Genomic DNA, 26,836 nt, shown 5'->3' on the forward strand with positions numbered 1-26,836 from the left:
TACTTCAGCGCACCTACAAAATGAGCTGAGGCAATAGTGGAGGTGTTATATTTTTAGTGCGGCAAGGCGTGGTGAGCAGCTAGCTATGGATCATATGTCTGGTCTCTCAGTTTTAATGTACTAAAAAGTCGCACTTGGGAACTCAAGTAGGATCTTCAAAGAAAAAAGAGGAGACCATTTGGTGTCACCTGGTCTTTGAACAACAAGAAGCCTTGAGAGTCGACGGGGAGCAGGAACACATCGTCATGGGTGGAGGTAAACCGATGAACACATGTTAAGAATCAACAACAAGAGCTGCCAGCTCTGTCTAGGAAGCAAGCCACCACCACAGGTTGTAAAACAAACTCTGGTGCCCCGCAAAGAAGTCTGTAGCAAGACATGTAAACATTTATTCTTGGAGAGAGGGAGCAAGAGGAAGACTGTAAGAGGAGAAGAAGAGGGAGAATGGAAAGTGGGAGGTAATGAAAAATGAAATGGACAACAAGTGAACCAAGATGTGGGAGGTAAACTTGTTGGTCTTCATTTCTGACATTTAAAAGGGATTGAAATCCATGGATAACCTGTCCAAATTTGTGCAACAGATAAATATTGGAACTAAAGTAAGAATGAATTTTGAAGGCTCTACGTTCCTTCAAAGTTCTGAAAGACAGTAAGCATGGTTAAGTTCACTTCCTGAGCATAAACCTGAGTTGCTTAGCTGCTGTTATAATGTGGCCAAATGAACCACCGTACTTTCAACACCTCTGCTCCCTGCCTGCTGACTTTGTAATCCTCTTTTTCCACAGTAAAATGGAGTTAGTGGTAGTTCTCTGGCAGCCCATTTATTGTGGTGGCAACTACATCCTTATAATCCTTCTACATTTAGGAAGTCATAATGTGCACTAGGCAAAAAAAAGAAACAAAAGAAGTTCAACCATGCTAGACAAATAACTTATTAAGGTGCCCCGGAGTGGGTGACATGAATATGTAGCTGCACACTAGTGAATTGAGTATATGCACTATTTTCCAAATTCTAGCACATTAAGGATTTTGAGATTTTATTATATGTTAGATGAGTGACAGAACTTTGAGACAGCTTTGATAATACAGTGGAGCACAAGTTTTGATGAGTGAGAATTGTTAATATCTAATTTTGGGGTGCAGAAAATTTTTCTCTGTCACGTCAAGATTTTGAGCATTAAGAACCCCATTTAAAATTTGAAATATGAAATAAAATGAGCATGTACATAAATAAAGCATTAAAATTGGAAGTCACTCGCCGACACTCGCCAAGTTGTCGGGCAGCGTGGGATGCGCCATTTCAATTACAGGATGCTGACGATCTTTTTACAATTTGGTATATTTGTATTAATAAAATAAAATTCAGGGAAAGCATGAATGGAATGAATTCGCCTCCAGCATGCCCGTGACCCCCATGACGGTCAAGCGGAACGGAAAATGGATAGATGGAAATACCTTTCTGGACGATAGTGTAGAAGGACAGCAATCTCCTCCGTCATACTGACAATAGGCCCGATTATTGAGCGTGTCGCACCAACCATCCCCACCAAAAGGCTGCGCACAAGATATAAAGTATTTTTTAGGAGTGCAGAATCAAGATCAAGTATATTGTGATCCCACATACTGATTTACAGAGTGATGGAATGTAATACTTCCCGTCTTTTCACTCAAATCAAAGTAATTTGACATTCTGGTAAGACATTTAAGGTTTATTCCACAGCTCACTAGCGGTCAGTGTAAAACCTTGGAGTACTGTGTTCTGATCTCTTAAGTCTGGTCAGAACTTGAACTTTGGTTTTCTGAGCTGCATCTGTCTGATGCTCTTTTGAGGGAGTCCAGTCAGAAGAATTTAACAATAATCAAGTCTAATGTGGATACAAGAATGGATATGCAGTGGTTTATGACTTGGATGACATTTGCATTAATTGTCAATGATTAACAGTGAAAAAAAAAGACAAGTATATGAGAAACACATGTGGTCTGTAATAATTTGTGTTGTTATGGAAGATAGGGAGTTGTTTTGTCTCACAACATTCACTGCAAAATGAAAGAGGAAGGAAAATGTTTGCCGGCAGTTAAAGAGAGTGTGTTTCATCAACAGTTTGCGTTCCAATGGCAGTTCCAGGATTGTCAGAGCCAAACAATATCCGGCTTTGGGATTTTAGAGGGGCATGTATTGGAAATTAGATCAGAAACGACAATAGAATAATGTTTTGATCTCCAGTGATCATTACATCTTTTAATGCCGCACACGATGGATTTAAAAAAGAAAAACTAGGTATGTTTTTCTACTTGAAACCCCATTTAATTATTTTAACTTTTGCTGGACTGAGCAAGTTGTATTTCTTCTTCACTTTGGTGTGGTGTCAAATAGAAATATTGAAAAAGATGTTTTAAGATGATTCAAACCACCTTTTTACTGTGTCTCCATCATTGATCATTAAATGTAGAATTCAATAGCTCAATTCCATTTACACATTATAATACCGAGTGTCAATAATCATCAATTTGTTGTATTTACATCTTCATATAGGGTTGTGGAATATTCTTCTAAGAATATTCACATTTCTAACTGGACCATAAACATCAAGATGTGTGAAATATTATCTCCGTGAAGCTATAAATATTTTAATATTTCTTGGTCAGACACAATGTCAGTCAAGATTGAAAAAGACATTCACGCATTTAATCGTCTCAAAAATCTGGGTGACATTGATGCCTGTGTTGTTGGCCTGGTTTAACGGAACAGGAACCGGAATGCTGGGGTGGAAATATATTCACGTACTTACCTCACATGATTGAATGCAATGAATGTTTTCAGGGGCTGGGTACCACTTCATCATCCCCGTGCAGACAATGGTCTGGAAAACAAGGCAACAAAACAAGGCAAGTTCAGCAATTCCAAATGAAGAAATATAACAAGTGAAAAGTTACAAATACTTCCCACAGTCCTAAAAATTTTATATTATTTTTATATTCAAAACAAGAGTGCTCAAATGTTGCTCCAAATGGATCTTTTTAGAACCTCTGTTGGTCAGTAGCCCTCACAATCACCACCAAATTGTCTAGCTTCTGTTCAGACAAGGCAGAGAGAGACCTTATAAATTCATGGAACACCATTTGCAAAGGTCTTTCCTGGATCGACTCCTCAAATTGTAACCTTCAGCATTTGCTGACGTGTTGCAGAGTGTGATGCAGTGAAGCTGTCAGCATGTGAATAAGCACATCCAAATCTTTCAAAAAGGTTGAATTGACCCCCAACTGGGTTGAAAGTGAAGTTCTGATCCAAGTCTCTGATCATGCAGGCTTTAAAGGAAAAGTGTTGTGCATATTTAAAAAAAAAAAAAAAAACTTGGAATATAAGAAATATAATTACTGGTCTCAACTCACAACTGTTCATTGACCATAAGTCAAGGTGTTCAGCCAAAAGCAAGCAAAAAGGCAATCTCCCCCTTCTTGGCTTGTCAGGGAGCGTAGATATTTGAGATAACACAAGGCAACGTCAAGAGTATGCCGTAAGCAACCAAAGCTCTCTCCAACTATTTGACCTTGCAGAGGTCAGATTCGCGGACTGACTGGCAGGTTAAGCGACCACCCAAAAGCGAGGCAAAAGTGAGTCAGTGTTGACAGCATTCATTTAGAATCTATTCATGAGATATGATGCTGTAACATGAGCCAACTTTCAAGCAAAATCTGGCAGTCCAACAAGTTTGTTCATTGTGTGAGTGCGTTTCCTGAAAATTTCACGCCAACTGCAACCTTTCCTTTTAGACAATCCACTTATTTCCAGTAAAGCAAAAACATTTGGACACACATCCAAATACACCCTGGGAATGTGATAGGCTGCTGTAGTTGAGAAATGTTTTCAGAGAAAATCCTGCCAATTATTTGGTCAAAAATCTGATAAAATAGGACATTCATAAATGTCAACCACATATTGTATTGTTATTCAGCAAATCTGATTATGTCCAGAAAAAAATAATTGTATTTAATATATTTAAATACTTTTGCTTTAGTGGAAAGTCGCTATGAAGGATGTTTCAGATCTAGGGGGGCATTCGTTTAAATCAATTGCAAACAACTTATTTGACTTTTCTCAGCGCCCTCCTGGCATTTAGATGACACTGAGTCGCTGCAGCCCTAACATTTTAGGCTTACAATATAATAAAAGAAGCAAGATCACATTGCTCGGCCTGCTGGATAGAATGTTCAGAGCATAGTTGCATAGTTGTGTGCAAAACTTGACTCAACGTTGCATTTAAAGACCACTTAAAGCCTACCACCTTCATGTTGCGGCGAGCAAAGATTATAAATCTAACATTTGCCTCAACAGTTCCCGCACAAGAAAGTTTCGTTTCTCTCCATAACAGAAATAGACTAGAGTTAATATGAGGCCTATGGGTTTGTTGTTACACAAATATATTTTTGTTCAAGGATATTTTTGGGGTGTTTTCTGCTTCAGAATGTCATTGATAAAAACAAAACAATTATATTTTGTGTCAAAGTTCAGTGTGGCTGGGTGGCAGGTGGACCCAAGCCCTGCAGGGAAACAGCCAAGGCAAGAGTACCGGCAAAAGAGTTATTATAGATACACGGAATTCGACTTAATATGAATCAATCCATAAAGATGGATAAACGGCAAGTAACTCATTTTACTGCATGCTGTTGTTCGGACCACCAGCTGTTTCAATGTATTATTCATTCTGATGGATTTATTTCTTTGCTGTTTTTCGGTGGCTCAGCTTTCATGACAGTCCAGATCCGTTACATGGCAACAGGGAAACAAAACAACCACTTTTTCCAAAACCTGCCAATGGTTTTCAAATTTCGCAAGCTGACCTGGACAGATACGTTGGAAATTATGACTGGTCGACTACAAAATACGAACATGTACTACTTTGACCTTTGACTTCACATTCGACATGCAGGTCATGTCAACTATGTTAAATCTACATATAAATTCATTAATATGATGTAGACTTGTTTTGATAATAGTGAGCAGACTTTGAAAAAGTATTTTAGCAAATTGTTCAATGAATTATAGCTATCATTATAAACTAACGCCTGAGTACTATTCATGTACATCTCACCTGAAGTTTGATGGGAAGTATCCAGTGTTTTAAAGAGCTAACTGTAGAGCCATTGGGCAGAACCACTGGGTCATGAAGATCCATGTCCGGGGTCAAAACGCATGTTGGGTAGCAAACAGCACCTGCACAGAAAAAAATACAAAATTAATTTCCTTGTTTCAATATGAAGTTGAAAATGACACCGTTTTGCCACTAATCAATATCTGCAGTGTTCGTTTTACTCACCAATTTCCATGCCCCCATTACAGCTATACGTTACAGAATTTAGATCAGATGGAGCAGAGCAAGATCCTTGGAGTGTGGAACACATGGTAAATTGTGCTGTCCATTCACCATCTTTAGTGCAGCGAATCCCAATCTGTAAACCAGCAAAGTCAATCACACTATTCAGTAATTCTTAATCTAAAATAGAATATGTATTTCTAGAAGTACCGGAAGCCGTAAGAAAAGAAGACTTTAGTGTTAATTGTGTTTTACATCAAAAGACAATGCATCATTCTATCAGGAATTATTTTTGTATTTTACACGTGCAGCAAACTCATTTACCGTATTTTCCGCACTATAAGGCGCACCTAAAAACCTCAAATTTTCTCAAAGGTTGACAGTGCGCCTTATAATCCGGTGCGCCTTATACATGGACCAATATGGATTCGTGGATGAGGACTAATTTATTAAAGTAAGCTTTACGTGTTTATTTTGTGTGTTGTGTGATATTAACGTTTGAGCAACATTGAGCTATTGATATGTTATTGTTTTCACTATTTCAAGTGTTACTATATTGTGATTGCGTTAACGTTTGAGCAACGTTGAGTTATTTATTCTATGCGCTTTATAATCCGGTGCGCCTTATATATGGACAAGGTTTTAAAATGGGCCATTCATTGAAGGTGTGCCTTATAATCCGGTGCGCCTTGTAGTGCGGAAAATACGGTAATGACACAAATCTTCCACAGGCCTTAAGTGAAATTGTGATCTACACAATGGACTGGAATGTGCTCTAAGTCTGGAGATTTTTGTCCAAACACTTACATTTTCTCTCGCATCTGGGCACTGCAGCGTACAGAGCGTGTCATAGTAGAGGCCATTGGTGCACTCATACATGCCCTGGAAAACACCAGGTAAGGCTGGGCAAGATATGGGCTCACATGAGGTATCCTCCCATTGCCCTTCCTCTAGGCACTCAGTCTGGAAGTATTTCCTAAAAACAACACAAGAGTAAGAAAACGCTACGCCAGATTATTGAAGTTTTTGAAAGGTCAGCATCCAGTAATTCCAATAACAAGATAAGGAAGGTGAAAATTAAACTTAGTTGACTCTGACCACAGGGATGTCATTTGATGTTGTGTTACAATAAATTGGGATTACTTGAGGTTTCACTTTAATATAAAGAAGTGCGAGCAGATATACATGGTATACAGTGGATGCACTCAGTGACCACCCCCCACCCCCCAACTTTTTCCAAGCTACACAGGACATCCCACCCTCCAGTAAAATGCATTATATGTGAATGCATCATTATGTGCTATAGCAGGTCACATGGGTTTACATGTCAAATGCATAAAAAAGCTTGTTTAAAGCTCTTTCACAGCAGCTGCTGTTCTACTTCACACATTGAACTAATAAAGCATCAGGGGTTATTAAAATGTTTACACGATTGCTTGAGAAAGTGAAACTCATAAAGTTACCAAGCTGCAAACGGATCTTAACATGAAGTTGTTTTCCACCTTACTAAATGGAAATTTTGGTCTATGAAAAAACAATGAATCTATATAGTCTCAGTTTCATATCACAGTCAACGCTGTTAATATTTAATAAGATGCTGATGAAGGCAGAACAGTGAGGGGATTAAGTTTTGCAGAATATTTTACACATGCACTCAACATGATAATTCCATAACAGATGTAAGGGAGGGATTTAGTTCATCTGAAGCAGGGTACAAACCTGGCATATCAACGGTTTCCTTTTAATGGTTGTTCAGGTAGTTACTGAGTACAACCGGCAATGAAATATAACAAGTGGTAAGCATTTTACTGGATTGTAATGTGAGCCTGTTGTATATACTCTAACGTAATACAAAATGTCAAACTACGTCTTTAAAATTGTGCACATGGGTATGCTCTGGTGTAAAGCACCATTGTTGTGGATTTAGGTGTCAATATATTGCATTGTAAATGTAGACGAGATTATTCACATCGTTGGATTTTATCATGCTGATGGAAGTTAAATCTATTTCATTACATAGGGAGGTACGGATGTTTACATAATATTTTTTGTCAGTCACTTAGGATGTTTTTTTTTTAGATATTCCAAAGTACTATTCTCACTAAAAGCACCAAAACACTCACCTTGGTGCCTTCTTTTTTAGGCTTCCCAATACATAGAAGCCTGGGTTGCATTTGAAACGGCAGGTGGAGCCAACATCATGGCTTGAGGACAGGCACTCTGCCGTTAGCAGCTTGGCGTTGGGGATGTTTGGAGCCTCCGTGCATTCGATCTTACAATAAGCCTCTGGAAAAGACCACAAACCATCCTCCAAACATACCAACCTGTCATTGTCTCCTAAGAAGAAAGAGGGGAGGAAAGACAGGAGATACACAGTAGGAGATGAGGGAAAAGGAGTTGCTGTTATAGAAATTGCCTCACACAAGCAAGCTCTTCCTTTGGCCACATCAATGCAGAATAATGGATGTTCGTTATCTCTAAGGAGGTTGCTAAGTCAGTACTAGTTGCTCGTTATACAATGAGGCTAGAGCACATCTAATCAGCAAAATCTTATCCATCCCATTCTGGTCATTGTCCTTTGCCTGCCCATCATTGCTTCTACCTACTCTCGTTCTCAAATCCCAAACTGTTCAGCATTGTATGTCTTGGAGAATGTGTGGATTTTTCTCGAACCCAAGACAGGAACCACAAATCCTGCAAAATCGAACTTTAAGATAAAATAGTAGTGGAACAAGTAGGTCACATCGTGGACTGATTTGTCTCAGTTAACATTCTTGTTTTCCTTTGAGACTTAGTTCTGTGATAATACAGAGAGGAAAATCAAATGTTTTGCAATGCCCAAAAATAATATTCTAGTTCAGTCTTTACATGGAACATGAATGTTGAGTTTAAGTACCAACATTCTAAAGTGATCATACATTTATAGGGTCTAATAGTTGAAAATAATGTTTTTAGACATGCTGGCACTGGTATCCAAATTTATTAGTTGTACTTGGTAATGGATATATTCTCGTGACTCGTGACAAGCACACCGGCCTTTGGAGTGGCATCCAAAAATATGTAACCAAAAGCCACAAATTTAATTTTTTCTGCACAATCTGTTTTCAGATCACAAAAACCGGGGTCGTACTGCTGACTCCACAATGACATTTGAGCATTCACTGCGGCTTGTCGACCACAGACGAGTAAGCGTGCATCACGTTTGTTCGTTTTGATCATTTCAAGAATGTACTGAATGTTCAAAGATGGAAAAATGGTACATCTGAGGGGGGAAATGGAATGAAAGAATGGAAGAGAGACGAGTATTTTACGTAAAACACTGTAGTAATAGGGACGCAAACAAATGGACTTCCAGAAAATAAATTCCCATCCCAACGAACGATAACAGTGAATGAAGTGGATCACCGTAAGCCGAGATGTGACAAAGGCATGATTTATTATTTCAAAGTGCTGTTGAGAAAGAAGAGGCTTTAGATTAGCCAGCTGCCTAAAATGAAAAAAGCTGCACAAATCTGCCGATCCAACTGAAAAATCACTGTTCAGTTTAAGACCCAAGTTCGAGAATGTTGGCTTTAGATGAGGCGACGGGGAGCCCAAGTCTACAAGATGGAGTGTCGGGAAGGAGCAATGAGGTTAAACACCAAAACTTCTGCTGTCTTATCATTGAAAGACAAGTACCGTAATTTCCGGACTATAAGCCGCACCGGACTATAAGCCGCACCAGCTAAAATTCAGGGATATTTTAGTTTTTTTCTTACATAAGCCGCACCGGACTATAAGCCGCACGTGCACATGAGTTTTTTACAAAGAAAGACAGTACACAGAAAGCCGTAAAAATCCATAAATACGCCGCGCCGCCATTTAAGCCTCAGGGTTCAAAGTAACCTTCTGAATGAAATGCATTAAAAGTTCACATTCATTACAACTTGTTTTTGGCGAGCAAAATTTCAGAAGAATTGAATTTAAATGCTGATTGATTGGGTTTTAATACAATGCAGATGGTCCAAACAGCGCCACTCTGAGTCACATGGCAGAGTAAGAGAAAGGGTTTAGAGCCCTTTGACGCAGGTAACCTAGTGTGCATTCCTACTAAAGCTCATAATAGTCACAAACAACACAGCCAGAATAAGCAGCAGCCATAGTAGTGTTTTAAAATAGTATTTTTGTTGTTTTTTTCTTCAAGATACCGCACAACAGTGGTCCACAGCCTTTTTACGAGTGTATAAAAGTGATCAAGTCATCACAAAAATCACGGAAAAAATCTTATATAAGCCGCACCTGACTATAAGCCGCAGGGTTCAAAATTTTGGAAAAAAGCCGCGGCTTATAGTCCGGAAATTACGGTAATTGAGTACCATCTAGATCAGTGGTTCTTAACCTGGGTTCGATCGAACCCTAGGGGTTCGGTGAGTCGGTCTCAGGGGTTCGGCAGAGCCTCCACTGCGGAAGTCCGAACACGTCTGATTTATAAATTCGTGATAACGCATATTTGAACTGGCCTCGCAAAGGCAACAGCAGAAGTCACACTGATTTGCAGGTCTGTAATTTGTTTTGAGTTCATGCATTGTGTTGGTTTTGTTCTTAGAACAAGGTGATGTTCATGCACGGCTCATTTTGTGCACCAGTACCAGACATTGATGTCTTGATTTTTTTTTTTCACTAAAGAGGGGTTCGGTGAATGCGCATATGAAATTGGTAGGGTTCGGTACCTCCAACAAGGTTAAGAACCACTGATCTAGATCTTTATTTCATCTAGACAGGACAAAAGTGGCCTCAGTGTAAAAGTTTCTTTTTTTTTTTTGCTCAGCAGGACATAGGTCTGACAATCATTCACAGAGCAGTGGAAGGAAATGCCATGTTTCCTTAAGATGGAACCCAAAGACAGCAGACATTGAAAACAGCAGAGGCTCCAGAATTGAACCCTGTGGAACACCATGACATTGAGGCCGTGAAGGCCAAATAAGTTCCAAACCACTCAAAGGTAAAACATCTGATGTTGTATGTTGGGTAGATTTACTGGGACATTTCATGTTTACATTGTTAGGGAGAAGAAGAAAAGTCCATTTCTTAATGCCCATGTGGTGCTACAAATGAGCCAACAGAATATACAGAGATTTCAATACACGTATTACATCAACGATTCAACAACACATCAAACCATACTTGGAAAATATTGAGGTTTACCTTGAAGTATTGCCGGTGAGCCACAAGTAAAGGAGCATTCTTTTCCATAGGTCGTTCCCAAGGGACAACTGAATATGGCATGGTACACATGAGACTGATCAGGCAGGCCGCAGTCGAGAGGCTGGCAGCTAACTGCGCGATTCCATAAACCATGAAAACATTCCGTCTCTGTTTGTCTCTAGAAACAATAGAGGCACAAAAGTGAGAGGGATTTCATAATCAATAATCAATTCTATATATAACTATAAACATGTCATGTGTTTTCACTCCCCTACAAGATTTCTCTTTTTAAAAGGATTGGTTAGTACCATTCATGTGACTATTTTTATTGTATTAATTCATGTTAATATAATAATAATAAGAGATTGAGAATAAGAATAAAAAAAGAAATCTCTAAATGTTTAGGTTTTATTAATAAGTATATTCATATATATTCAATATATTTCACTCCCCTACAAGATTCATCTTTTTAAAAGGATTAGTTAGTACCATTCCATGTGACTATTTTTATTGTATTAATTTATGTTAATATAATAATAAGAAGAGAAAGAGAATCAGAATAAAAAAAAATCTCTAATTTTTTAGGTTTTACTAATAAGTATATTCATATTTATTTTTAAAAGGATTAGTTAGTAGCATTCCATGTGATTATTTTTATTGTATTATTTCATGTTAATATAATATTAATAATAATAATAAGAAGAGAATGAGGATAAGAATAAAAAAAGAAATCTCTGTAATTTTTTAGGTTTTATTAATAAATATAAATATTAATAAAGCCAGCATCTAAGGCTGTAAAACATGAGACATTATTCATTGTACCTGGTGTGGTGGAATTTCCCTCCCGTTAAGGACAGTGATGCTAAAACCAAAGTGACACTGAACAGTGCAGTGAGACGACTGCCCACCTCCAATACACCTGCCAAGGACACATTTGATTTTGATCAGTTAGCATTTTACAAATATCATATTGCTACACAGGGCCTACCTGACAGAGGCATGTTCTATCTGGGGCGGGCTGCAGCTATCCATTTGACATGTCTGTCTCAAACAGCTGTTGCAGCAACACAGGATGGAAAGCGGAGGCACAAAAAAAGAGAGAGAAACATAGAATCTACACTGTTCCAGCCTTGATATTGAGATCTATAGTTTTGTTTTTTTGCAGAATGATGCCAAGCAAAATAGCTTCACGCATGCTCATTAGATTATGTAGTGTGTTGTACGTAGGTAGCTGTGGGAGAGCCCACCCTCTGATGCGCACCCAGTCACGGCGAAGGTGCTGAAGTGGCAGGACGTCCTTAGGGCTATGCCCCCGATTGCCACAGATGAGGAGGAGAAGAGGAGGATAACAGATGAGGTGAGGTAGAAAGGTTGAGAGAGGTCATGGGTCACGTTAACCACCAATGGGTTCCGATGGCATGAGAGGTTATGCGTTCCTTAAATGGAAATACTTCATTGAGTTGCAGATACAATGTAAATGACAACAGTGTTTAATGGGACAGTTTTATACCACATACATTTTTTTTATATAAATACATCTAAGGTCTCAATAGTCAAAGTACCTAATGAATGATTATTTCCAATCGTATCAGAAAGCAGGATTGTAGCAGTCCTCTGACAGTGTTCCCCACTCCATGACCCATCTGAAGCCAGATACACCATGACAGAAGCTGCCACTCCAGAATGGGCAAATCCTACCTACAATTATAGCGCAAAAACATTTCAATACACAATTTATTATGAGTAAAAAACATCAGTAAAACCGTAAATGTTCTTGTATGACTTTCATTGTGGCCGGTTTCATTCAAGAGAAAATGGGTGATTTGGAATTGGACCATACAGGTAAAGCTAAACTTTGTATTTCAAGTTGTGAAATATTTTTAAGAGGAAACTAAACATGAATGCCCTCAAAACACCTGTTATGCAGGATGGATGCAAGGACCATTCATTATTTACCTTAAATATTTTGTTATGCTAAAACTCAGTCATTACTGAGGGTAGGAATATGTGAATCAAACTGAATGTATAGCTACCCAGATACAAACTGAAAAAGAACAGTTACTCAGCCTTACCTTCAGCCAAAATGGATGTTCCAGGTCATTACTTGTGTCAGAATGAGCTGTGCAAGGGAACCATGCATCAGTGGGCAGTTTTTCGCTCACGTCCATGTACTGGTACCTACAGAGCTTTACAGAGCAAATAGATAACAGCAGGTTTTATACACACCCTTTCAACATTATTATTTTCTTCTTTGACTGACATTTCAGACTTGACACAAGGTTGTGTGTGTTCTATACATCCAGATCAGAAACCCAATTTAAAAGATTACAACCGTTCAAGACATTCTTAGAAATTAGATATTATATGTAACAAAACACATTTTTAGCAGAACATGGTGAATTTATTTTGCGGATTTTAGCGGTGTTGAATTGCTTATTCAATTTCATCTATTCCCCAAAGATGCCACTTGTCAAATTGGTAGAAGCGTTTACAATCATCCAAGTCTAATGGTTTAGGTGTCATACTTTTTTAAATGATGGTTCCCCGGTGGCTGCGTGAGCGGGACAGTGGTCAGGGTCCTGATGAGAAGCAGTAGCAGTAGATGCCCACTGGTCTGTGTAACCCAAAGGTGTAAAATAACCACAGTCCTGAACGCTGGAAACACGTTCAAACTCTTCGCACACGCCGTCCCCATCAAAAACATAACATTGGCTGGGTTCACCTTTTGGAAAAAGAGCAAAAGAAAGGAGGATTTATTAAAGAATAAATATCCAGATTTATAAATCTGGCAGGACAACTTGCCTGTCAGTGAACCAAATCTGAGCAAATCTAAATTATATTTTTGTTGGACACAGTTAATGGTAACCATGTCAAGTCCACACTATCAGGCTTAGTGACACTAAAAGACTCCAAGAAATAAATGTTAACTTCAATTAATATTTGAAGACCACACCAGGACAAATCTAAATCTGCAATGTTTGCAATTCGGGTGTCCACGCATGCACATTGTCTCAGGTTTTCCTTGAATGTCCTTATATCCATCCAGTGCTTATCCTTCGATTGTTAATTGACTGCATGAAATGTGTAGTGCTACCAAAATAAAGATAAAAAACATCTCACCAATTTTTGTAAGTATTACAAAAAGTGCAGGAATTATAAAAAAGAGCACAGTCAGCAAGTCAAGCCACTTCTTTTATTTAAAATACAGCAGATTTTGCAGCCAAATGTATTAAAAACCCAACATAAATGAACTGCTAAATGTACTTATACTAAACAGTGTATCCTGTTGGCATACACAAGCTTCTTGAGACTCACCAATGCAGTTGAAGCCCTTTTCCGTGTAGCACTTCTTAGAGCAGCCATCGCTATCTAGCAGATTACCATCGTCACATTCTTCTGCCCTACAGAGACAGCACAGTCACGATCGTTTTAGTCTTAATAAAGGTGGATTAATGTAATTTCTGGACTATAAACCACACCTGAGTTTAAACCGCACTAGCTAAAATTAGGGGAAAATCCAGTTGTTGTTTTTTTCCATATATAAACCGCATCAGACTATAAACCACAGGTGTTTTAAATAAAATGCCCTCATTTCTATTACCCATATTACCAAAACAAATCCTCTTAAAATATCATAAAAATCATGAAAAGTCCATAGATCAACCGCACTGGACTATAATACGCAAGGTTTAAAGCTTGTGCAAAAACGGTTTATAGTCCGGAAATTACGGTACATATCCACATAGTATTCATTAATAAAACGTGCATACCCTTGAATGACACCATCGCCGCAGTAGGGCTGCCCATGAGTGTAGAAAAGAGATGGGGAGGAATTGCTGAGAAGACCTCCAATCTCCACTTGAATCGTGTACTCATACCTTTCTCCCCTTTTCACAGTTCTGGAGAGATGAACATTTACTTGAGCTTAGATGTATGGCTTCATGAAGTTACAAGTCTAGCTACACAACAGCTTTATTCTGTGTAGGGTTTGTTGGGATTATACTGGTCTTGGAATGAATCCTTATTTCATTCTAAATACATTTTAACTTAATATTCCACTGTGATATCGAGATATGGTGAAACGTTAGCAAGTCGGACTCGCAGTTGGAGGTTTTGAGTTTGGATTTTATTTTGGGCCTTTGCATGTTCATGACTATGCCTGTTTACACTCTCAAAACTGTAGTTGTTTTGCAAAAAAAATAAAAAAAAAATTGTTGGGTTGTTTTGTACAAAAGCCCGTGTTGTTTTGGGCAAAACAACCCAGGACGAAACGGTCCGATTTTAAACTGCTAGACCAAATCCAAGCAGTTACTTGTGTTTATGGCCTCTGATTCCACAATTGGTTCTGTTTCAAAAAATATGCTGGCTCTTACGTTGCTTTACCTTTGCTATATATTTCTCATACTTCTCCTCCCACTCCAAATCCTCTTGCACCACTTAATTCTTGATCTCTTTTCTAGATTTTATTTTTTACGATCTAGTACATTCCCTAATTCCCTTTTCAGGTTATGGCCTGTAATTAATCCCATTTTGCTCCTTCCTATGTCGCTGCCAAAATCACTATTCTAAAAGACTCCACCTTCCACACATCAAGACCAAGCTGACCTTAAGCTCCTCATAACTCAACTCCCACCAGTTCATTTGAGTGCATTTTTCACTTAAATGTTTATTTGATATAGGAGAGGTGTTCCGATTAAAAAGAAAAAAACAAATCTTTAATTTACTTGGGAGATGAGGCACACATGACTCTACCGGGAAACGGGAAAATACACACATTTGTGGACAGACATGTCAGTCATCACTTAAAGGTTACCTGTCCGTGAACGTCTGCTGGGTCTGAGGTAACGGCAATTTGCTGGTGAAGGCTGGCTGCCGGTGAATCCGATAGAGCAAAGGTTGACAGCCAGAGCAGAGATGACTACCGGGGCCAGAAGACAACATTGCGGCATCAATCTCCATCTTCTCATCAAAGGTGCAGAGCTTTATGGCACTGATGGCAACATTGTTGGTATCGAGGCGCAGGGTGAAGAGCATGTCACAGAAGACGTGCTGTGGTCCAAGGTTCATAGTTTTACCAGTGTCTGTTATCAGCTCTATGTCCGCAATAGCAGGATTATCTGAGAAGGGGTAAATGAAATATAATTTGACGAATGTCATGTGTGTCCAAAGGTTAGTGTTGATGTAGCTTGTCACTGTACTACAAATTATAAAGTGAGACTTACTTGCTGAGACATATGTTATCCAGAGGGTAAGAGTGTGTGGAACAATGGGGTAGCGAAATTTTAGTGTAAGGGTACAGCCCTCCGTTTCAGGACAAGGTGATGTCACGTTACTATCGTAAAGGCTAAGTTCAGGACTCCATGCTTGGAGACTCGGCTCACATGACTGCTCAACATCAGGTGGGCCTGGAGTTCAAAAACACAACACGAAATTGGACCATTATTAATCTATCTTGTCACTTTTGACATAATATCACAGATGATCAGTTTATTCATTTAGACATGAGGTATGTAGCAGTCAGTGGTGTCAAACTCATTTTTTTCGCGGGCCGCATTGTAGTCATAGCTTCCTTCGGAGAGCCATTATGACTCCCAACCCAAATGTATGAGCACCTCATTATATATAGTAAAAGCTACAAAACAAACTGACAAATAACTCGTTTTTAAATCAGACGAGTTAAAAGTGGTCAAATATTTAAAAAATCTGATATTTAAAGTGAAGACAATTTGCAATTCTAGTAATGACACACGAATCTGATGCACACTTTGTCTTCGCGGGCCACATAAAATGATGTGCTGGGCCGTATCTGGCCCCCGGGCCTTGAGTTTGACACCTGTGATGTAATATGAATGTTTTGACTGACCAATAGCCTCATCAGGTGCCCAGTAGCCAGACGTGTCACAGATTCGAGGTGAAGTTGCCTCATAGGCATATTGGTGGAAAACACCATTTTTATCACACTCCCCACAGTTGATGGCAGCCACATGAGAGGGGGAGCTAGGACGAGAGAAAAACACATGATGGATATTTTTGCTTTTGTCAGTAATTGAGCAATTTTTAATACAACAGTACCTGTCATAGAGTGGCCCAGTTAATGGTGCAACCCAAAAAAGTGAGACTGAATCTTGACTCTGGTCAGTCACCATTGCTGGCAGAGGTATGGCAGCAGGTCGACGTTCTGTCAACCAGTTCTGATAGACCAAGTCGAGATAACAGTGCATCCTGGCTACTTGATTAGGAGTAAAATGATTGGTGCAGTTGTCATCTATTAAAGGGAAAAAAAAAAATTATCAAGTGATCATCGTGTTCAAATTCCAACCGTCATCAACTTCATCTAGCACTTGGTATGCTAAACATTAGGAATTTGTATTTTTTCATCACGCTTACTTATTTTTCCAAATTTACTCACCAGTGTAACTCATGTAATTACTATAAGGGGTGTCCTGATATGTGGTGATGCCACATGTATCATTAACAGGTCCGGGATCATGGCAAGCTTTGGATTTGGGTGTTGGCGCAGTGTCAGCACACAGATCTCCAGTTTCCATGGATGGGGTGGTTTCCTACACACAGGACAAAACAAATAAACATAAATAAATTAAAAACTCTATCCAGCTTGCTTTTTCTAAATTACACAGACAGCAGATAACAAGCCAATTTCTGTCATATTATTTTATAATATGGAAAAAAGTCAGTAGCTATATAAAATCACAATTTGCTAAAGGCATCTTTGTAATATTCAACAATATTTTTTTCAGAGAAAAAGAAAATACAGAACAATTTCCCGTAAATCAAAAGCTTGTAGCAGTTTTACCTGACACGGGTCATCACAGGAGTCTCGTTCGCTCACTCCCTTGAAGACATGGTACAGTCCAAATATGTGGCCCATTTCATGGATCATAGTGTTATGGTGTCCACGTGTGCCAAAGTAGGATGGATTCAAGACCATTCCACCTGAGGAACAGAGCCAAATATTGTTAAGGCAAAAAAAGTGTTAGTTATGATATATGTTAGTAAATAGTGGTGGCATAAACAAGAGGAAAGGTAATAAATATATTAAGAACAGCTGTATAGTGGGAATGGGTGGCAACTGTACGGCGCTCACACTGGCATTTCTGCATTTTGTTGTTGGGTTGGTTTGCCCTTTTCCGTGGAAAGTGGTTTAATGATTGGGAGAGGAAAGAGGCAATATGCCAGGAAATCTTTACCATCTTGTTCTCTCCATCTCATTTGGACAATACAAAGCATACACCATAACAGAAGATGCCAAATGCAGAAACTGAAGGAAAAAATTAGAGGGCAAGAACGATGCACATTTTACTATTTAAATTTTATTTTCTTCATTCATAGTTTTTGTCATTTTAAGCGGTGAACCTTCACTCTGTCTCTGCTCCTCTTTCAATTTTCACGGAGGAGTCACATTTTCACCGGTGTTTCCCCTCCCTTTATGCCGCTCTTGTGATTGTTGGCAACGTTTTTGTTTACGTTATTGTTAGAGCTCATCTATTGGTTGTTGGTTGTCACCACGAAGACTGGAAAGACTTACGATAATGTCAAACACGTAATTGTTTTAAGGCCAAGTATGGAAAAGACTGACCTAAACCGTCAAAGATTACCTACAACTTTACACTAAACAATTAAGATGACTGGAGTATAAAATTCTAAAAAAAAAATCTCTCAAGACTCAGTTTTTAATTTGAGACTGAAATTTGTTAGGTAGCCCAGCACAACAGAAATTTAGACAGAATGAAAAGTTTTAGATATTTGACTATCGCTCACGAGAAATAGTTTATATTTTTTTGTTCACTGTGCATAATAACGTAACTAACATGGTGACAAAACAGTTATTTGGTGGAAGTAATATTATTTAATTACCTTGTTGCGTAAGTGCTTCCTTTGCCCATGGCCAAGTTGCAGCTCCTGCCAGCTCTTCTCGTACAGAGTTGCTGGCAAAGAAAACATTAAGGGTCTCGCTGCCACTCAGGTGAAGCTCCTCTTTAAGCTCTTTCACACTCATATAAGCCCTGTGGAAGAGGAAAAGGTGAAAGAAACACATATTGATTCGAAATATTCAATTATAAGAATTTATCTTTATGTATCAACTAAGGGTTATAAGAAAGGGGCTCAGGAAAGAGAATCATTCCTGAAGGGAGAGTGTGTAAAACTTTTTATTTTCTTATAATTTCAATACTGATATGCATCTTTTTTTTTCTTTTACAAAGTTGGAGGTCAAATATTACATGGGTCATGCCTCACAATTTGCTGCCATATTTCTGCTATGGATACCCGAAGGAGACAAATCACCCGATCACAAATAATGCTGATTAATGATGACAGAATGTTGAAGAAATTAGTGGGAGGGTTGCAAAGTGTGGCACCGTAGTGTGCGTGCTTCAAAATACACGCGCTTCAAATGTAGGTCATTGTATTCTATTACTTCACCACTAGATGTCATTAAAAGATAAAAAAATCGACACGCTGCCTCTGAACATATCAAAACCCTTGACACACACACACAGTTGAAGGGCCAAGATATTTTTTTCCATGTTATCATATACGGCAGGGGTGTCAGTAATTTTTGTCAAAGCCTACATCGGAGTTAAGGTTTCCCTTAGAGTGATTGTTAAAGTTTGATAGTAGTAGCACCAGCGGTAGGTGGGCTCCCTCTAGTGGTACACAAAAGAATCAATGCATCATACAGATCAGTTGTATTTAACTTTCAAATACTACAATATATTTGAATTTAATCTTTAAGAGCTGTTTGTTTTTAAACTTATTTAGGTACAGGTTATATTTCACTTTTACATACATAATAATTGTAATACTTTGACTTTGTTTGGTAAAAGTACATCATTTTGTCACATGACAACTTTATTTTCCTAAAAACATTTTTTCCTTCTAATATTGTGACCTAATCTTATTGGAATTATGGCGTATCTTTTCCTGTAAAATCAGTATTCCTGTCAGATTTTTGAATTTGCGTGTATTTAAACATCGTTCTCCCGTCACATACTATAACCCCTCGAAGTAGCGAATTTGCGAAAAGTGAAACGCAAAGTAGCGAGGGATCACTGTATTCCGACTTTTGACCTGATAATGTTCTGTTTTCATATTTCAACTTTTTTCCTGCAAACAAAAAGTTTTTTCTTACAGTCTCACAACTGTATTCTCAAATGTATATTGTTGTTTTTTTGTAATTGATTTAATTTATTTATGTATAGTTTATGGGCAAAAGATCTGCCGCCAGTCATCAGAAAGAGACAGCTAAGAGTTGCTTCAGTTCTCACACCTGAGTGAGAGCTGAAACAACTCTGGCTGCACTTAAATCAGAAAAGTGAAGAGCATACATTTTCCAGAGACATTCAGTTCTGACAGTCAAATGGACCGCATTTTAACAACTCATTTTTATGTATCCCCAGCATATTAAAATGTTCATGTTTATGGTGAAAGGGCAGGATTTTCTAACCGGAAATACTGACTCGATAATAAATAATCCAATTTTTCACAAGTGGGGTACAAAGTATGACTAATAGACCACCACTATAATCCTGCAGTGGTGATGCACTGGGAATGTTTTTCATTTGTAAATATCCGTGCCATCCGTGTAAATCATGGAACATTTAAAGAGTTGCAGCTAAATGATCAGAACCTGTTACGCAACACTAGATCTGCAACAGTAGTAGCTATATAATTTTATTCCACTCCTATGAATTTAACGTTCCTAAGTCCTCCAGAGGGAAACATTTGGTCATAAAAACTAATCATTCAAATTTATGTGTGCCTATACCACCAGCTGTTCTACTTGGGGGGGAAAATAAACATTGCATGTGTAACATTATTTTCCTAACTACTTGAGAATTTATAGTCTTCAACTTCATAATATCTTTTCTAAATTGCAACTCAGCACCAAATGAGATAAAAAGCAACTTCAATCATGTATGAGTACAAATATGTTGTTTTTATCTAATTCAGTTGAATATAAGAGTCACTCGGGTTTTTTTTGTGACCCATTGAAGTAGATTTTACGAGACACCTAAAGGAGTGTTGTGGCATCAAATATCTATTTTAGAACTAAGTATTACAAGTTATAAGTTCCGTGACTGGTCAACAAGGATCTTCGCACCCATGTGATGACAGAAATAGAGTGGAATAAACACAAAGTTTGTTTTTCTTGTAAAAAGCAGCCACAAACCAAAAAGAACACAAAAATTTGGATGTTATTTATTTTTGCCCTTTGCGTTACAACTCCAAACACAATATATAATTAACAAACAAAACAAGATTTAGCATAACCTTTGGAGCTTTCGCTTTTACCTGCTGGTTGATTACAAGTACTTGTAGCTAAAGCCAAACTGTGGCATGCTTTTTACTTTCTGTACCTGGATTTTACACCTCTGCTGATTGATCCCTACTGAAGTTGCGGCAACTTGGCTGTAGTGCTCTACCAGAACTGCTGATTAGCTTTCTTTCCAAACTGTGATTTTGACAACTCAAAATATGCAGTACCTATCTTCCATGTGTATACCAGCTTTGCTATGTTATTGAATTCCAAGCATCACAAACATCCAGCCATCCATTATCCAAACTGCTTAGCATCACAAAGGTCATAATTACTGAAATATATAACATTTGTTAACTCACCTATTGGGTGACTCTGGATCAAAACAGGTCTTGAGAACATCTGTCACTTCTGGGTCACAGCAGTCTCCATCGTCATAGTCATAGTGTATACTGTTACATTCCATGTTACAAACTCCATCCTGTCTCTTCCAGTTGTAGCAGGGACCTAGCCTGAGGCAGTCCCCTCCATCATGGCCTGTCTTTGGGTGGTCACATTCTGGATCACAATGGCGGTTTCCAATTTTCCCAATTCGACAGTTGCTAAGAATAAAACGTTGCCGGAGGCTACTGTTTTGAACCGTGTGTACAGTCAACTCTAGGGTGATATTGTAAGGGCGAAAGGCATCAATCAAAGCCTGGTGTTGGAGGTGAATCTGTGCTTGTACCACAGTTGGGTTTCCACCATCATCATTGGAGAGGTTAATAATCCTGTAGCGAACGTGTTTGGGTGTACGGAGCGGCCAGTAGTTGTTGTAGCCAGAAATTATGTCAGTGTTGTCACAAGGTGTAAGACCGCAGGGTGGTGGCAAAAAAGAGGAGACAAGCTCTAAATCAGGGACTGGAGTGGTGATGACAGCTGGATGAAATCCAACTTTGTAAGGAGTCCACATCTGTTCCACCTTAAAACAGGAAGTAAAGATAATAAATGATACTGCAACAAAGCAGTCTACTTTAGTGTGAATATCAAATGAGACACTGGCAATGTCGACACGTACACAATTTTTTTCACTGGTAGACAAGCCTTGGTTTTAAACACGATACATCGAGCAATGAATTTTTAAATTCTTTTTTAGGCCTCTAATGAGCTAAATTCCTCTTAATAGCCAGATACTATTTTTTGAAACCTTGAAATCTTTCTGTGTACGTGTTGATATGGCCCAAGAGATGAGAGACAAAATCCAAGATAGCTACATTTGTAAAGTCAGCCCACAGAGCCACAAGAGGCTCCGTCTTTGGGAGAGGTCGCATCTGCAGGTCCTCATGAGTTAGGGCATAGTCCCACAAGACTATGCCTCCTACTTGGCCTCTAAAGCCTTGTCCCTGCTCTGGTTGGTTACTGCCCAGGATGAAGGTTCTGCAGGACTTCATGAAGGGGCTATAGAGATTTCCCAACTGGAGATTGCTTTCTCCCACCTGAGAGGAAAATACAGCCAAGAAGATAATTGAATCCATAGTTTTTTTATTCTAAAATCAATTTTGTAATTTGACCAAAATATATACAGTATTAAAATGAAGACGTGTTACATGGTACTTAAATAATGAAAAGCGCATACTACATACCTTGGCTCCGTCAACATACAAGGTCATGTTGTGGCTATTGTAAGTCACAATCAGGTGAGTCCAAACATTGGCTCTGTACTGCTGGTGGTTAACAACAGTGGTAGCTTTCAAGGCTCTGTCTGTGCGAAGCGTGAAGTAAAACCGTGCATCTTTGGTGCCTGCAGAATCCATGGTGCGAATTCCTACTGACCAGCCCTTCTCACTCAGGGAATGGGAACAGTTGTCATAGACACCTAAAACACAGAGGCAAAAAAATCTGTTCATTTCATTTCTATTGTGGGAATGCGGAGTACTTGACGCAATGACGTGAGCGAGCATGGATGTCAACAAGGAAATAAAACACGAAAAACAGATTGATTGACAAGTTGACTGACCAATCGTGTCATTATTCACAATGATTGGTTCTAGTCCCACAGAGAGAATATATATATTTTAAGATGACCGATTTAACAGTCCACAGGTATGTGGGGAGAGATTTGAGACAATCTAAATTCTAAATAAGATCCTCTCTAATACCTTTAAATATTATTGTAAAAGATTAAACTATATACATATACAAGACATTGGATTGGTAGAAACATGTTGCCGGCCAGTTGGATCTGGCATGGACTTTTTGATTCAGCGTGTGTGTGTCACTGTGAAGATTTTAATCTACGATTCATATTTTGCTTTGAAGCAAAACTCATGACTGGCAGTCTGCCACATATGAAAAGTGGCTACAGAATTCCGCACACTGCCCAACACAGTTCGGTCACATTCATTACATTAAAGAAATGTAATGAAATTAAAGATACTTCAAGTATTTCCAGTCATTCAGACACAGAGAATACTTTGACAGAAAGGCTAGAAAGAACAGAACAGAAAAGTAATGAGAACAGAGACATTTCAGACTGCCAAAGTAAGGCTTGGATGTTTTGGTCTGCTCTTGCAGCAGACAGACACATGACTCCATCTGTTGCACAGATGTCAAACCGTGGGACAACAAAAGGTCAGGGAACCCCTTTTCTCTTCACAACCCTGTCTGTGGGTGTGTGTAAATTGGGTAACTGTGGAAAAAAGATAATACATAAATATATTTAAGAAGATGAGTTAACTGAATGATTGCTCACTTTGAGTACAAACATAGGGCTTTGAAGGCCATACATTTTCCTTTACGCAATTAAAATTCCATATGATACAAATAAAAAAAAAGGCTTACTATAAACATCCATTAATCTGTCCGGTCGTCCATCCAGACATCTATGCATTCGATTTTCAAACCATTTATCCTATGTGGAGATTCAACTTTTATTCCATCTATCCATCAGGTGCTTGCTGGAGACTATCCCAGCAGGCAGGGGACACCTTGAACTGGTTGCCAGCCAATCGCAGGGCACACACTGGGAGGAAATCGGAGTGCCTGGAGAAAACCCACGCGGGCACGGGGAGAACATGCAAACTCCACACAGGGAGGGCCGAAGGTGGAATCGAACCCGCACCCTCCTATGAGGTGGGCGTGCTAACCAGTGCTTCACCTTGCCGTCTACTCATTTTCTTCATTTTTTGTTTTTTTCGTTGTGTATTAGGAGATTCCTTCTGGCCACAAATAAAGGCAATGAAGGAGAAACAGTGTTGGATCTTTGATCAGAGTAAATTTGAGCAGACATAACAGTTTGAGGTCTAACTCGCTATCAAGACTGCTCAGGAGGTGCACCCACATGCTTTTATTCCCCTTAATTTGTGTGATGTACGTGTTATGCTTTCAAATGAGCAGCTGACAGTGGCATTCATCATTAGGAGAAAAAACAGGTTCCTTGCACACGGTGGAATTCTGCAGGATTAAAGAAAAAAACCTAAATCCACGTACATACACAGCGTTATGAAAATGAGCTAGAAATTCACACTTTTAGATTTGATTTTTTCAGGCAAATTATAGACTCCAACAAACAACCAAAGTAAATATAAAATACCGTTTCCAATTGATTCTTGTTTATTGTTGGTCACACAAGTTTCTCAAGAATTTAGTTACGACTGATTGGTTTGCAGTATTTTAACAGATCGGGAAAACATGAGGTCACTATGTTGCACAATGTTGGTTGTAGTTCTGTAAATTGCAGTCCATATTTGGCCTTTTAGTCACTTTAAAGTAGAAAAGGGCTCTAACTTTGAAAACACAAATATTTACACCCATATGAACGCACACGATCACCCTGAAGCCACCTGCTGTGACCGCAACAGGTTTTGGCTTCTCCAGAAACGTTTTTATTTTTTTTATCTGTTCACCACAGCCTTTCAGCAAATCACATCTTTTGCCATGTTTTCCTTGCATATTTTCATTGGATGTGTCTGCGGTCGATGTGTCACTGGTTACCACAGGAACGTTGTTTTTGGTTTGAGCTCAAAATATTTGTTTACTGTAAGTTTTGAAAACGTGCTGGAAGTAGACCAAAGCGGCGTACACACACTCCGATAGATAATCAGGCAGGATTGGCTCCCAAAACATTTCTGAGCTCCTTTATGAGTAATAATTCCTACCTTATCTTATCAGAAAAAAACTGTAGTAAATATTTTTTAAATAAAATAATAAATAAACAAATATTTTCATTGTTTAAACTTATATATGTGAAGCTTGCAATATTACTGCACTGAAACAGAAGAGCAACCTGTTGTGTAGAATATTTACAAGTCATTCCAAACAAAAAAAAAGAATAATTTCTTTTTTCTACTTATAAAATGTTTGCTAGTCTGACCACACCACAGGTTTTTAAAATGGCTTAAAATACAACACACAAATATGAGAGAGAGGAAAAACGGGGCCACGTGTTTTGATCAAATGCATCAAATTCAAATAAATTCAGTGTATGACAGGAGAAAGTTAGCAAAATTGTATGATCAGCTGTGACCCACCTGCGATGACTGCAGGGTTGCTCTGCCCACCTTCTGGATTCAGCCATAGCTCCAAGCTAAACTTCTCCCTGGGGAGCTCTATCCCTGCAGAGGGCTTCAATCTCAGCTGCTCCTGGCGCCCGGTGAAGTACAGGGTCGTCATCCAAGAGGGGGGCACCGTTGGCACGGGTTTGGCCCATGAAGACGTGCTGCTGACAGACTGGCGTGCGGAAGGATCAACATCTCCGGTGAAGTCCTCGTTCCCATCCTCCAGACCACTGGAAGCTCTAATGCTGTCATCTTGTTGGATTTTCTGAGGAACCCGTAGCCTGGGAGAAGCTGAACTTCCAGGGGAGCTCGAGTTTCCCTCGTGGGTGCTGCGTTCAAACCTGGAGCCCCGTGATGCTTGACTTTGACTCTCATCTTGTTGTGATAAGATCCAAGGCTGTGTGTCTCCATTTTGGTGAAAAGATCCAGGCAAAGTCTCAGGCGTTTGCTCCTTTCCCAGTTGTGAAGCACCCCGAGTTCCCTTCTCTACCGGGGTGTCAAACCTGCACCTTCCTTCGCAACCAACAGGAGCGCTTGTGGCAGTATGGAGCTGTCGCCGGTTGGTCCTCGAACTGGCCACTGAATGGCGGTGTTGAGCCGGGGAGAAGGATCGCGGCTGCTGCAGGGCTCTCCCGGAGCCGGAGACAGCGCAAGGTTCACCGGCGAGGCGGGAGAACTCCTCGTCTGCACGCTGCGCCAAGCCACGTTTGTACCGGTTCAGTGGGTTGGAGTTTAGCAGCCATGTGTTGGTAGTAAGGGCGAGGACCAGAGCGAGGAGATTGATGGACAGCATATTTTTGGAACTTTGAATGGAATATTTGAGTAAAAATAAAGGTGATGCACAAATCTTTGTCGTTGCAATTATTATTGCTTAATTTCCACAAAGTAAAAAGGTGCTTTAGAGGAAATTGAAGATTTCAGTTGTTAGGAAAGGTAACTAATTATAATTTATTTCTACCATTTATATGTTCGTTGTCTGGGTAAGTTTATCACTTACAAATCCACAAAAAATAATATTATTTTTGCTAAAAAACTCAGTTTCACTGCATCATTTTGCCCCCTTTCCATTCGTGGTTACTTTCCAGGGGCAACATTTCTCTTAATTTTCAGAAAGATTCCTTACTTTTTTCAGGTGTCAATAGAGCACGAGAAAATTTCAAACTTAATTAAACACTAATGTGTGTGTGGTTCCCAAATTGACAATTTTTGATTCAGCCACAAAATGTCATGTTTTACCTGACCATTGTGATGTAGTGTGTCCAAGGTCCAAAATGTGACTGCAAGGTGAATCAGAGTAATAAATCTGTTTTTCCAAATGCAAGATGATGCAAGGTGTCAGAGCAGAGCTCAACGATCATCAATGAACGGGGACACAAGTATTAGTCCAATAAAGCCCCATCCTGTTCCATGTGTCTTCTCCTCTTGGTTGTGGTGTACGTCTGTTAGCACTTCATAGAGGGCTGCTTCTCTCCACGTTCCATACAATTTAGGATCTCTCTCTCTCTCTCCCTCCCTCTCTTCTCTCT

General features: G+C 39.1%; 1 protein-coding gene and 2 long non-coding RNA genes across 5 annotated transcripts in view; 2 read left to right on the forward strand and 1 right to left on the reverse strand.

The window, feature by feature from the left end:
• Nucleotides 1-26,836, reverse strand: part of pappa2 (pappalysin 2) — a 28,865-nt gene extending 2,029 nt beyond the window's left edge. Inside the window, exons 1-26 of the mRNA XM_049747504.2 lie at nucleotides 25,284-26,836; nucleotides 22,398-22,630; nucleotides 22,029-22,250; nucleotides 21,138-21,736; nucleotides 18,372-18,520; nucleotides 17,311-17,450; nucleotides 16,906-17,059; nucleotides 16,569-16,761; nucleotides 16,360-16,493; nucleotides 15,719-15,901; nucleotides 15,310-15,613; nucleotides 14,267-14,395; nucleotides 13,812-13,897; nucleotides 13,022-13,218; nucleotides 12,569-12,682; nucleotides 12,059-12,194; nucleotides 11,758-11,932; nucleotides 11,485-11,550; nucleotides 11,319-11,415; nucleotides 10,497-10,674; nucleotides 7,436-7,649; nucleotides 6,120-6,288; nucleotides 5,316-5,448; nucleotides 5,091-5,212; nucleotides 2,790-2,861; nucleotides 1,456-1,554 (exon numbers count right to left, since the gene is read on the reverse strand). Coding sequence (XP_049603461.1) covers nucleotides 1,456-1,554; nucleotides 2,790-2,861; nucleotides 5,091-5,212; nucleotides 5,316-5,448; nucleotides 6,120-6,288; nucleotides 7,436-7,649; nucleotides 10,497-10,674; nucleotides 11,319-11,415; nucleotides 11,485-11,550; nucleotides 11,758-11,932; nucleotides 12,059-12,194; nucleotides 12,569-12,682; nucleotides 13,022-13,218; nucleotides 13,812-13,897; nucleotides 14,267-14,395; nucleotides 15,310-15,613; nucleotides 15,719-15,901; nucleotides 16,360-16,493; nucleotides 16,569-16,761; nucleotides 16,906-17,059; nucleotides 17,311-17,450; nucleotides 18,372-18,520; nucleotides 21,138-21,736; nucleotides 22,029-22,250; nucleotides 22,398-22,630; nucleotides 25,284-26,103 — 5,118 coding nt within the window. The 5' untranslated portion in view covers nucleotides 26,104-26,836. The remainder of the gene's footprint in view (nucleotides 1-1,455; nucleotides 1,555-2,789; nucleotides 2,862-5,090; nucleotides 5,213-5,315; nucleotides 5,449-6,119; nucleotides 6,289-7,435; nucleotides 7,650-10,496; nucleotides 10,675-11,318; nucleotides 11,416-11,484; nucleotides 11,551-11,757; nucleotides 11,933-12,058; nucleotides 12,195-12,568; nucleotides 12,683-13,021; nucleotides 13,219-13,811; nucleotides 13,898-14,266; nucleotides 14,396-15,309; nucleotides 15,614-15,718; nucleotides 15,902-16,359; nucleotides 16,494-16,568; nucleotides 16,762-16,905; nucleotides 17,060-17,310; nucleotides 17,451-18,371; nucleotides 18,521-21,137; nucleotides 21,737-22,028; nucleotides 22,251-22,397; nucleotides 22,631-25,283) is intronic.
• Nucleotides 1,543-24,290, forward strand: LOC137839592 (uncharacterized). Its single transcript, XR_011085580.1, has 3 exons — nucleotides 1,543-2,278; nucleotides 2,822-2,886; nucleotides 23,705-24,290. It is a non-coding gene; the product is annotated as an uncharacterized lncRNA (long non-coding RNA).
• Nucleotides 7,700-11,853, forward strand: LOC125985094 (uncharacterized). Of its 3 annotated transcripts, none has more exons than XR_011085582.1 (3): nucleotides 7,700-8,497; nucleotides 10,123-10,293; nucleotides 11,724-11,853. It is a non-coding gene; the product is annotated as an uncharacterized lncRNA (long non-coding RNA). The 3 variants fall into 3 exon arrangements; XR_007487218.2 differs by lacking the exon at nucleotides 7,700-8,497 and adding an exon at nucleotides 8,597-8,986 and having other exon boundaries at nucleotides 10,120-10,293; XR_011085581.1 differs by lacking the exon at nucleotides 7,700-8,497 and adding an exon at nucleotides 8,597-8,986.

This window comes from Syngnathus scovelli, chromosome 17, assembly GCF_024217435.2.
Source record: "Syngnathus scovelli strain Florida chromosome 17, RoL_Ssco_1.2, whole genome shotgun sequence".
NCBI classification, from domain to species: Eukaryota; Metazoa; Chordata; class Actinopteri; order Syngnathiformes; family Syngnathidae; genus Syngnathus; species Syngnathus scovelli.